Source organism: Hirundo rustica, chromosome 11 (assembly GCF_015227805.2).
Source record: "Hirundo rustica isolate bHirRus1 chromosome 11, bHirRus1.pri.v3, whole genome shotgun sequence".
Classification (NCBI taxonomy): Eukaryota; Metazoa; Chordata; class Aves; order Passeriformes; family Hirundinidae; genus Hirundo; species Hirundo rustica.
The window spans coordinates 7472618-7484225 of record NC_053460.1 but is presented as its reverse complement, the minus strand read 5'-3'; the positions used below and the strand labels follow the sequence as shown (position 1 = coordinate 7484225).

General features: G+C 54.9%; 1 protein-coding gene across 1 annotated transcript; it reads left to right on the top strand.

Annotated features, from left to right (window-relative positions):
- Window positions 1-4455: 4455 nt before the first annotated feature.
- Window positions 4456-10693, top strand: CALB2 (calbindin 2). The gene is made up of 11 exons (XM_040075684.2): window positions 4456-4582; window positions 7605-7699; window positions 7868-7957; window positions 8055-8135; window positions 8956-9012; window positions 9117-9194; window positions 9308-9363; window positions 9569-9608; window positions 9714-9767; window positions 9993-10064; window positions 10300-10693. Exons 1-11 carry the CDS (start codon window positions 4492-4494, stop codon window positions 10414-10416), a joined length of 831 nt encoding a protein of 276 aa, XP_039931618.1. The 5' UTR covers window positions 4456-4491; the 3' UTR covers window positions 10417-10693.
- The last annotated feature ends 915 nt before the right edge of the window (window positions 10694-11608 follow it).

Genomic DNA, 11608 nt, shown 5'->3' with positions numbered 1-11608 from the left:
TTGGCTTGGATAGCCCAGACTTTGCATGAACATCCTGATCTTTGTACCTGTCAACGGTAAGAGGAAGATACCCTGGGCACTTTGGAAAGGATCTTATTCATTTGCAGGCAAAGAGGGAAATAAAAAAATTAACACAGTCAGCTCATCTGGCTTTGGAGATACTTTAAATACCATTTTGATTTTTTTTTTACTGTTGATGAATTTCAAAAGTCTGAAATACGGTGATGTAAAATGGGTAAGGTGTGGGGAAGGAACTGTAGGGGAATAAAACCTGCTGTGATCCTGAAAAATGTGTTTTTGCTTGCTGTGCCAATGCCTCTAGTTAAAAAGAAAGGAGGTGCTTAACTGCTCCCCCTACATCCAACCCCCAGGCTGGAGGATAACCCAGGGAAACCCCGTAGCACCACATCCCTGGGGGACCAGAACTCAAAGCTCAGGATAAGCAGGACCAACATTTGACCAGCACTAGGCACAGGTATTTCTTACAGATCCCGCTAGGCTGACAAACTTCTGGAAAAAATACCAAGAACCAAAGTGCCTCAACTTAACTTCTGAGCAGCTAGAAAGTGCAGTGGGCTGTGGTAATGCCAGAGCAGCAAGTCATCTATACTGGAAGCAGGACACAGTTCCCTTGATGTTCTGCCTTTTGTTTAGTGCTTTTGGTGGTTTCTGGCAACATCCGTGGCTAAAATGACAACCTCACCTTTCTTCATTCCTGGACTCTGTGCCATTTACCTGCTTCTGAAGTCTAGGGCATTGTGGTCATTAGGATAAGCTGAAAGATGCATGAAAAGCTAAGACACCTGGCAAGTGGTAGAAGAGCCCCAAATGAGGTGATGATCCTGGCTTTCTCAGTGCTGTGGTTGGCAGTGAGCTCCGGTGCTGCGTGACAAGGGAATGCCACCAGCACGGGCTGTCCCATGTGGCTGCACCTGTGACAAAGGGACACATGAACACCTGTGTCAGCACAGGGCAGAGCTGGCACAGCTCCTCCTTTACTCACTCACAGCCATGGACTCGTGAGCCACTCTGCCTCATCCTCTGTGCCAGCCTTTTTTTTTTTTCTCCCTTGCTCATCAGTCCAGAGAAAACTTTCCAGATCACAGGGTCCTGCTGTTTCCAGTCCCCTGGAGAAGACAGAGGTGTTATAGTGATGCCTTCATGTGAGATTCACATAAAAGTGTGGGGCCAAGAGGAGAAACCTCTGCCACAGCCCTTGGCTGGACCATATAATGAGTGTTTAAGTAGACATCTCTCCTGTTATCTGAGAAACAACCCTGTGACCCAAAAAATCTGATGGTGTGATTCATCCTGTTCCCTTTGCAAGCCTCAGTTTCCTAATTTATTTTATTTTACATGAGGTTTGCCTTTTGCATTCTTTCCTATTTAAAAGTAAATCAGAAAGTTTTTAAAAACCTGTGCTGTCTCAGCTCAGCAGCAAGCGTGTGCACTGCCTTCAAGTTATCAAAATTCCCTTTAGATGTTTTCTCTTTATTGAAAACCTGCAGTTGAATTAAGGGGATTCTGCTGTAGTGGTATGTTGTTTAGGTATTTTTTCCGAAAGCTTATGGTCTTCACTGCAAGGATTTCATTTGCAGGAAAGGACTAAATTCTCCCCTGCTGTGCTGAATGTGCAGAGCAGGGGGGAGTGATGTGCGTCGTGGTAGTGGGTTGATCCCAGTGTGTTGCTGAATTAAGTCCTGGCTCTGTAAACAGCACGATGGTCTATTCTTTTCAAAATCTGATGGCATGTTTGGATTGAACCATAGACTGTCCTGAGTTGGACCCACAAGGATCATCAAGTTCAATGCCTGGTGCTGCACAGGATATCCTAAAAATCCTGTCATGTGCCTGAGAGTATTGTCCAAATGTTTCCTAAACTCTGTCGGGGTTGGTGTTGTGACTGCTTCTCTGGGGAGCCTGTCCCAGTGCCCAGCCACCCTCTGGGTGAAGAACCTTTTCCTCATATCCAGCTGGTGGGACAGTGGTGAAAGCTGGAGGGAAGCATCCAGCCTTTTCTCCTGCAAAAGGGACATCCCCAGTGCCTGGACACACGTGTGGGAGACGGCTTCCAACAGCAGCACAACCACCATTGTTTCCTTTCCTGAAGCTTCACAGCCCTCTCTAAAAGTCTTTCTCAATCTTAGCAAATCCCTTCCTACAGCAATGAGCCCTTCTTGCCCCTTCAGAGGCATCTTGGGGAAGCATTTCCCCAGAGAAGGGGGGGCGTGGCCCTGGAGCCGAAATATTGCTCCCAGGCCCCAGCTTGGAGCAACCTTGGCTCTTTGTTGGCAGAGAGGTGGGTGTCACGGAGCAGCATGAATGCGATGGGCTGGTGGCCCAAAGCCATCCCTGCACTGGGCTGGAGCTCTGCTCCCTGTGGAGCAGATGATGCACCAGTGTTGGTCCCTGTGCCCAGTTCTTTCCTCTGCCTGGGCACAGCTGGGGACACATCTCTAAACCCAGCCCTGCAGAAGCAGTGAGTGTCCCCTCTCAGCCCCCAGGAAAAATCTGCTCTGCCACAGACCAGAGGGAGTGGGACAGTAAAGCAATGGGCTCTGCTGGGGAAAACTGTGCTGCAATAATGGAAAAAAGAAGCTTTTTTGGACTAACTTGTGTGCCAAACCACAGGAAATGTGAATGCAATACACAGGACACCCTTCAGTGTCCCATGTGTACCTGAAGGCTGCATTGTGCAGCAGGGAGGAAGAGAAGGCCATCACACTGCTCGGTGTCCCAGCGTGGCTCTTCTCATGGGATTCTGGCACAACATCTCTTCCCATGCCTGAGGTCCTGTGTCCTGCCCTGCCTCAGCTCCCCGCAGTCAGGCATGGCTCCATCTGCGCTGCACTGAGCTCCTCCAGGCCCCTGCCATTCGGAGGGAGCACCTCACCCCCCGTGCTTCCAGCCAAAAGACAAAAATAAAGGCACCAGCACCCGGCAGGATGGGCAGTGCCCTGGATAACTCCCAGCAGCTGCCTGCTGCCGACTGCGTCCCTGCTCTGTGCACATCTGAACTTCCCCGATGCCTTCTCATCTTTAATTAAGCACTTCCATCGGCTCAGCCTTCTTGCTGGATCTGAATTATTTTTTTTTCACTGTAGCCATGGCAACGCTTCCCCTGGGCAGGCTGCGCTGGAGCCAGTGACAAACCCCATGTGTGGCTGTTTTGTTTGGGCCTGGAAACTTCCCTGCCGTTTGGGAAAAGTTGGGAAAAGAAAATCCTGCAACGAGCTGGGGAGTGGCAAGGAGAGCCAGGGTGAGAAATGTGTTTTGGGCTGAGCATCCCTTCTATCCCTGCAGGAGACCTGCTCCAGCACAGATGGCAGAGCCTTGATCTGAGGATTCCTTGGTTTTTCCTCCAAAAGATGGCTGCAGTATCCAAGTTTTGTGTCCTCGCTCCAGCCCTGCATGCAAGCGACAGCCCTGCTGTGGCCACTGCATGGTCCCTTGGTGGTGGTGACATAGGAACTGCCACTGCCCTGCTCCTCCTGCCAGGACCAGCAAATCATGAGCCATGAAGCTGCTATGAGGGAGTGACACAGATGTGGTGGCACAGGACATGGACACGGTGACTGGGGTAGGGCTCGGTGGCACAAGAAGGGACTTGGGGAAGGAATGGAGTGACAGGCAGGAGGAGGCTGCAGGGCAGAGTGACAGGGCAGGGCTAGGTGTCAGGAAAGGGGTAGGTGACATTAAGCAGAGTGGGTGATGTGGGTCAAGGGTAAGTGGCACAGGGCAGGGAGAGGTGACACAGGACAGGAGTAGATGTCATGGGGCAGCATAGGTGAGAGAGTAGGGTTAGGTGACAAGTCAGGGACAGGTGTCAGGGCACAGGCTGCTGACTCCAGTGCCCAGTGCTGCTCCCAGTATCCCAGTATCCGGGGTATCCCGATGTCCTGGTATTCTGGTGTCCTAATGTCCTGGTATGGTGATGTCCCGGTGTCCCGGTGTCCCTCTGTCCAGGTGTCCCAGTATCCCAGTGTCTCTGTGTCCTGGTATCCCAGTGTCCCTCTGTCCCGGTATCCCGGTGCCCCGTTGTCACTCTGTCCCGGTGTCCCAGTATCCCACTGTCCCTCTGTCCCGGTATCCCGGTGTCCTTCTGTCCCGGTGTCCCGGTATCCCGGTATCCCGGTGTCCTTCTGTCCCGGTGTCCCGGTATCCCAGTACCCTGGTATCCCAGTATACCGGTATCCTGGTATCCCAGTGTCCCTCTGTCCAGGTATCCCGGTATCCTGGTATCCCGGTGTCCCTCTGTCCAGGTATCCCGGTATCCTGGTATCCCGGTGTCCCTCTGTCCAGGTATCCCGGTCTCCGGGTCTCCCGGTCTCCCGGTCTCCCGTTTCCCGCTGCCCCCCGTGCCCGCCGGTGTCCCGGGGCGGCGGCGCCCTCTGGTGGCGGCGGGCGGCGCGGCGGCGGCGGGTATATAAGGCGGCTGCGGGCGGCGGCGGGATCGGGAGCGGCGGGATCGGGAGCGGGATCGGGAGCGGGATGGCCGGGCCGCAGCAGGCCCCGCACCTCCACCTGGCCGAGCTCACCGCCTCCCAGTTCCTCGACATCTGGCGGCACTTCGACGCGGACGGTCAGTCCCGGGGCGCGCGGGACACTTCGCTCCTCCAAAAACCGGCGGGGAGGGCAGCGGGCTGAGCATCCCTGGGGGCACGGGGCTGAAGGGAGGGTGGTGAAGAGTCCCTGGACACCCCGGAGGAGAGGATGGAACCTCCACCGCCGCATCCCGGGGGTAACGGTGAGCCCCCGGGGTGATGGAGAGCCCCCGGGATGCAGAGACTCCAGGATGGAGAGTCTCCGGGGTGATGGAGACTCTCCGGGGCGCAGCCTCGTAGGTTGAAACTCCGGGGTCGGGGAAGCGATCGGTCCCCCAGGACCTCCCCGTCCGGAAAAGACGGGGAGCCCCACAACTGGACTGGGAGCCCTCAGCCCATGGGACGCTGAGCCCGGGGTATCCCAGGTGTCCTTGGCACGTCCCCCGAGTGCCTTGAGAGCTGGGCTTCGCTCGGGGCTGGGTCACTTCTGGGTGCTGCTCTGGGGGTCTTGCTCTTGCCGGGGTGCTCGCTGTCCACCCTCGGTCCCCTCCGTCTCCCTGCTTCGGCAGTGCCCCACACACTAGGTACCTGGAGGGAGGGGGCAGCGCGGCCACCAGATTGGCCACAGGGCCACCCCCTTGCCAGGGGTGACAGCCGGTGTCCCACGCCTGGGGCAGGCTTAGGAACCGTCCCTCCACGTCCGGAGTGTTTGGTCTCTGCCTGCCTGCTCCCCAAACTCACAAAACCTTCTCCCGGGGATGCTGTGGCAAAAACCGTGTCCACTATGGGGATGTCACCTTCCCACAGAGGCACATCTGAGCAGGACATCCCTGTTCCTACCACTGTCAGCCCCAAAAAGGGTTGGGGGGGAAATGCAAAAACCAGCATTGTTTTGTGAGAAAACAGTTTCTTCCAGCGCTGCGGTGCCGTGAAGGAGGCTCAGCCCACTGGGAACAGCAGCCCAGGGGAAAGCTCCTGTCCTTCACTGAGTCTCCTGTTCCTGCAGGGAGGTTGGGGGAGCAAAAACCTCCTGGGAACTGCATCATGCAGCCTCCCCAACTGTGCTGCTGGAACTGGAGCTCAGGTTGCTCCTGGATGCATTTTGGGGTTCCCCCCCCCACAGCCTCACAGCACTGGGGACACAGACACAGGTCCCTGTCACTGCTGGAGCTGGCACTGAAGGACCCACCAAGGGGTTGGGAAGGTGGCACTCCAGTGGGAGTGGGCAGCTCCTGATGTGGTGTCCAGCTGCCTCCCTGCAGTACGTCCCACCGCGCCCTTGGATGTGCTCTGTCATCTCCAAAACACAGCGGCAGGCTCGGATCCAGCTTGGCCCACGGCCCCCAGGCAGGGCAAGGCTGTGGAGCTGCGGCACGGCAGGTGCCCAGGAGAGGAGGGACTCAGGCGTCGGGAAAGAAGGTGGCCTTGACAAGGACAATGCTGGGCTGCACCAGGCAGGAGCTCCAACAGCCCTGCCTGCTTCCCTGTGCCAATGGAGGGGCCTGGGGTTCATTCCCCCGTGCATGGGACTACTTTGCCCAAGCTCATCCCTGCATTTAAACCCCTTCAATGTGGTTTCCGTGCCTTGAGCCGCTTCCCCTCAAGGCTTGTCATGCCCCAGAGATGTCCCCTTGGATGTCTTTGATGTCCTCACTTTACCAGCCACAGCTGCCCCGAGGCTCCGAGGTGGAGCTACATGGACTGGCTGCGGCGCTCCGGAGGGGATTTTCCATGACACCACATCCCACTGCTCTGCCGACATGGATCAGACCTGTCCAAGCTGCTGCTTGGAGAAAGCCAAGCTACTGGCCACAGCTTTTTTCAGCCTTATTCTTTTTTCCCAGCTCAAAACTCCTGTTGATTTTTCTTTTTTTCCCCAACTGAATACAAAGCTGCTTGGGGCTCTCCTGCACCCACAAAAGCAAAGCCCCTGGGAAGAGCAGGGGGAAGCCAAGTACCTCATACCAGCACTCCAATATTACCCAAGCCCCTCATCCCCTCCTGGGAAGGATACTGCTCATCCATTGGGATGTGTTCACCAAAGAGGAAGGTACCCTGGGACTTCCCCAGTGCTTCAAGCTGGGATGTGGATGGGTTGTTCCCAGCTGCTGTGCAGCAGTGGGGAGCAGAAGCTGCGGAGGAGCCTGCAGGTGATAATGCCAAAGGCGGTGCAGAGCAGGGAGCTGCGGTCCAAGCCTCCAGAGGCTGATATGCAGAGCAGTCCTGGGGGAAATGTTCACAAAGAAGAGCTCTGGCTATCTCTCAGCCAGGCATTTCAGGGGAAATGGCAACATCCCTCTGCTGTGTCCAGATGTTCTTGGGAGGGAGGATTTCTGGCAGGGAGGTGACAGCACCATGGAGCCAGTGTCCTCACTGCTGTCCCCAGCCCTGATGTGATCCAGGCACAGCAGCCACCCCCCAAAGCCACCAAGGGCCAGCGCTGTGGGAGCTGTCTGCGGCTGAGCCCTGGCTGAACCATCCAGCCATGGAGCATCCCACAGGCAGGCAAGGAACCACATCTTAGCACAGATACCAGCAGTGAGAGGTGCGAGGTACACAGGACAGGGATCTTTTGGAGCTCCTGGCCATGCTGGAGATTGGCAGTGGGGTCACCCCTTTCTGGGGCTGATCCTGCACCCAGATGTACCCAGTGCCTTGCCTCTGCTCCCCATTTGCCCTTGTGGCTCCCACAGGGGATTGAGAGGAGACTCCTGATTGGGAGGTGCTGGCACGGGATAGGGCGTCTTTATTTAAGGCATCTGATTGAAGCATCAGATAGAGAAAATGCAGCAAAGACCAAAATGAACAAAGTCCCCTGTGCCCTACAAATGAGTGCAAGGGACAAGTCCAGGGCTGTGTGTCACCTGAGCAAATTTGGGTATCACCAGTATGTGTAACATTCAGTATCAACACTGGCTGGCGTTTCCTTGCTGCCACAGCTGCCTCGGAGCCATGTCCTGGTGCAGAGGGAACAAGCTCCCTGTCCCCTGTGAGCATCTGTCCCTCTCCTCCTGTGCCCTGACACTGTGGAAGTCTCACTGCATTTTTTTCCTTCCCCAGGAAATGGCTACATTGAAGGCAAAGAGCTGGAAAATTTCTTTCAGGAGCTGGAAAGTGCAAGAAAGGGGGGCGGGTGTGGTAAGAGCATCTCCTGGGTTTGCTCCCTCCTTCCCCCGTTCCCTTGTGCCCAAAGATTCATGCTCATGTCAGCCCCATCTCCTTTGGGCACTGATGAGTGGGACTGGGGCTCCTCTGGGAGGAAAGCAGAACACCAGCACAGGCAATGGGGAAAATGCTCCCATCTCCTCTCTTCTTGTTGGCAGGACTCAAAGAAGGACAATTTGGGTGACAAGATGAAGGAGTTCATGCACAAATACGACAAAAATGCAGATGGAAAAATTGAGATGGCAGAGGTGAGCGGTGCTGGACCTGACAAACCCCAGGTTGTTCGTGTTCCACCCCCATGCTGTTTCCCCCTCCACCATTCCACCATGCCTGTGTTCCCCACAGCTGGCCCAGATCCTGCCCACAGAGGAGAATTTTCTGCTGTGTTTCCGCCAGCATGTGGGCTCCAGTTCAGAGTTCATGGAGGTGAGTGGGACAGGCTGTGCTGGGGAATCCCCGAGGAATTCAATCCAGCTCTACCATGGGAAAACAACTAGGAGTTTGAACTGCCCAAACATCCCCTGGTCTCCCCAAAACTCTTGGCATTGACTCGGCACTGGGAGGCAGTGCTGGTTTAGGGAAGAACAGGAGTGTGGTGAGTTTTCCCAGTTCTCAGCACCTCTTGGATACTTCTCAGGGAAACTGTGTGCTTCATCCCAGCCTCCAGGTGAAGTGAGATGCAAGGATTTGGGGCTTTTTTGTAAACTTCCCCTCATGTTTGCTCCTAAGTGCCCAAGGGATGTGCCAAAGTCAACACTGCCACAACCTTGTATGGGGTGAACCCACACAGGTGGGAGGGAAATTGCAGATGGGGAATAAAACATAGCTGGGGGTGGAGGGGAATGTGCAGCATCCTGGAGAGGAAGGAGCTTTTACATGGAAACTGAACCCTGGGTGGAGGGGAAGGCTGAAAGAGGAGCACCCTGTGACATGGATGGGGGGTAAGCAGGCACTATTGTTTAATTGGGGGAAGCAATTAAATATTATTAAATATTAAAGCCTGGTCTTGCATGAGGATAAAGGCACTGACATGAGGATAAAGGCGCTTGAACTCTTGGTGTGGTGCTGAACAAAAGCATCCAGCCCCAAGGGAGAGCAGGTGACACCAGTGGGAGCTGTGAGATGGCTCCATCTCCTTTAGGGTGGTGGGGACACTCTCAGAGAGGGTTTATGGGGACACACACACACATCAGGGGGGAGTGGGGGACACAGCCCCCTGCAAAGGCTCATGGCAGTCCCTCCACAGGCTTGGCGCAGGTACGACACTGATCGCAGCGGCTACATCGAAGCCAACGAGCTCAAGGTGGGCTGTGGGCATAGGCTGGGCTGGGCTGGGTCCCTGCCAGTGGGACATCCCTGCTGGAATATCTGGGGATGGGGACAGCGAGCAAAACCCTCTCCTCCCAGGGCTTCTTGTCGGACCTGCTGAAGAAGGCGAACCGGCCCTACGACGAGCCCAAGCTGCAGGAGTACACACAGACCATTGTGAGTGGGACCTGGGGCACTGTGCCCCCATCGGGGGTCTCAGCACCCCAGGTGGGTGCCATGCAGGGGAGGGAGAGGTGATGGGTGACAGGGTACTGTTTGCATCCCAACAGCTGCGGATGTTCGACATGAACGGTGATGGGAAGCTGGGCCTCTCCGAGATGTCCCGGTAAGGTCACGGGCAGCAAGAAAGGAGAGCTGGGGAAAGAAAGACGCCTGAAATGCTCATATTTAGGAAGAGTCTGCTCCAGCTTCCAGGGAAAACTGTTTTCCTCTTTAATTTACTTATGTTTCTGAGCAAAACATTGCTGTGATTTAAGAAAGTGTCTTTTTCTGGCTGCTTCCCGCTCTTCCCTGCCCTTCTTGTTTTTCAGACTTTTGCCTGTGCAAGAAAACTTTCTTCTGAAGTTTCAGGTAACACAATACTACTCCCTACTGCTAATAATAACAATAAAACCCATTCCCATTGCTTGTACCTCCAACCCCTCTCATACCCTGGTGTCCCTTGTCACTTCCCAGGGAATGAAGCTCTCCTCGGACGAGTTCAATGCCATCTTTGCCTTCTATGACAAGGTAGGGAGCTGGCTCATGAGAAACCGCCCCAAACAAATACCACACGCCAAAAATAACCCTAAGTCATATGGGTTTGGTTGGGGCAATTCCCTGCTCTGGTTAGGGATGGGAGAACTGGGTTTACCTCTGGTTGTGTTGGGTGAAGGTCTGGGGATGCCCACGTCCATGGGGGAATTGCAGGGCTTGTGTCCTTCCTGCTGTTGATGTCCATCCCACACTATCCAGGATGGAAATGGCTTCATTGATGAGAATGAGCTGGATGCACTTTTGAAAGACCTGTATGAGAAGAATAAGAAAGTAAGTGGGGGCAGAGCTTGGGTGCCACCCCTAGAGCCCCCCAGTTCCTTCTCCCCTCTCCCAGCAGCATCCTTCCGTGTCCATGCTCCATGGGGACCAGGAGATGCTGGTCCGGGTGCTGACCCCGCATCCTCATGGGAAGCTGCACTGGAGCTGGGGGGGTGTAATCTGAGCCTGGGGGTACACCCCAGGGAGAAAGGGGATGCCCACCCCCTCTGCCCGCCATGCCTTGCAGGAGATGAACATCCAGCAGCTCACCAACTACAGGAAGAGCATCATGAACCTCTCCGACGGGGGCAAACTCTACCGCAAGGAACTGGAGATGGTGCTCTGCAATGAGCCCCCCATGTAGGACCCCATACACACAGCCCACGCTCCTCCTCCCCTAAAACAAGCACAAGGGGGAGCCCCCATCACTGCAGAGCTCCCCCAACAGCTCTTGGGTTTGCTGTAGGTTGCTAAAATCCCATTTGGGGGGGAAAACATTTTTTTTGTTCCCCATCTGCCTGGTTTGTTTAATTATATGATTTTTTTTTTTTCTTTGCGGGGGTGTTGTTTTCATTCCTTTGGTCTCTTGAGTTTTTATCATTTACCAAAGAACAGTTTACTAATAAATTCAAGTACTGCTAGACTGGAGCCCCTGTTTCTCCATCCCACGGTGGGCTGCGGGGTGACAGGGAGGAGGGGGATATCCCCACACTCTGATCCCACAGAGGACATGGCTTCTGGGTGGGGAAGAGAGATGGAGCATTTGGGATGGAATGAGGGTCGTTGAAAATCCCTGGGGAGCAGAGTGCAGGCAGGCTGGGTGGGGACACTGTACCTCCCAGTCACCTCTCCCAGACCCTGCCAAAGCCTCTGGGACATCCCAAGAGTTGAAATCAGTTTTGAAATCCCAGTTTTGAAATCAGTCCCAGGGTGACGATGCTGGCGGAGTCCCAGTACAACCTTTCCCACTCCTGTACTATCCTGTGCAGCCCAGTTGAGACCTGCATGGCCCAGTATGGTGCAGTGCAGTCCCTTCTGGACATGTACAACCCAGTACAGCCCCACATAGCCCAGTATGGCCCAGTACAGCCCTGTACATCCCTCTGTGGCTCAATACATTTCAGTATGGCCCAGTACAGACCTGTGTGGTGTTGTACAGTCCTATATGGCTAAGCACAGCCCAGTACAGACCTTTGCATCTCCATGTGGCCCTGTACACCCCAGAATGGCACAGGGCAACCAAGGACAGCCCCACAGAGCCCAGCATGGCCCAGTACAGTCTTGCACAATCCTGTACAGCTCCATATGGCCAAGTAGAGCTCTGTATATCCCTGTAGAGTCCCATCTGGTGTATGACAATTCTGTATAGCTCACTGTGGCCCAAAGCTCCCCTGTGTAGACTTGTATGGCTCCCTATGGTGCAGTGCAGTCCTGTACAGCACTGTACAGCCTACTATGGTGCAGTATCATCCTGTATGTCCCAGTATGGCCAAGTACAGCCTGGTAAAGATGGTCCAGCACAGCCTAGTATGGCCCACTATGTCCTAGCTGAGTCC

Excerpts from the sequence above, each read along its gene's own strand:
- CALB2 (XM_040075684.2), top strand. The coding sequence starts at position 4,492 with ATGGCCGGGCCGCAGCAGGCCCCGCACCTCCACCTGGCCGAGCTCACC. Across the intron at positions 4,583-7,604 it reads GCGGCACTTCGACGCGGACG|GAAATGGCTACATTGAAGGC; the intron begins GTCAGTCCCGGG and ends TTCCTTCCCCAG. Across the intron at positions 9,013-9,116 it reads TCGAAGCCAACGAGCTCAAG|GGCTTCTTGTCGGACCTGCT; the intron begins GTGGGCTGTGGG and ends CTCTCCTCCCAG.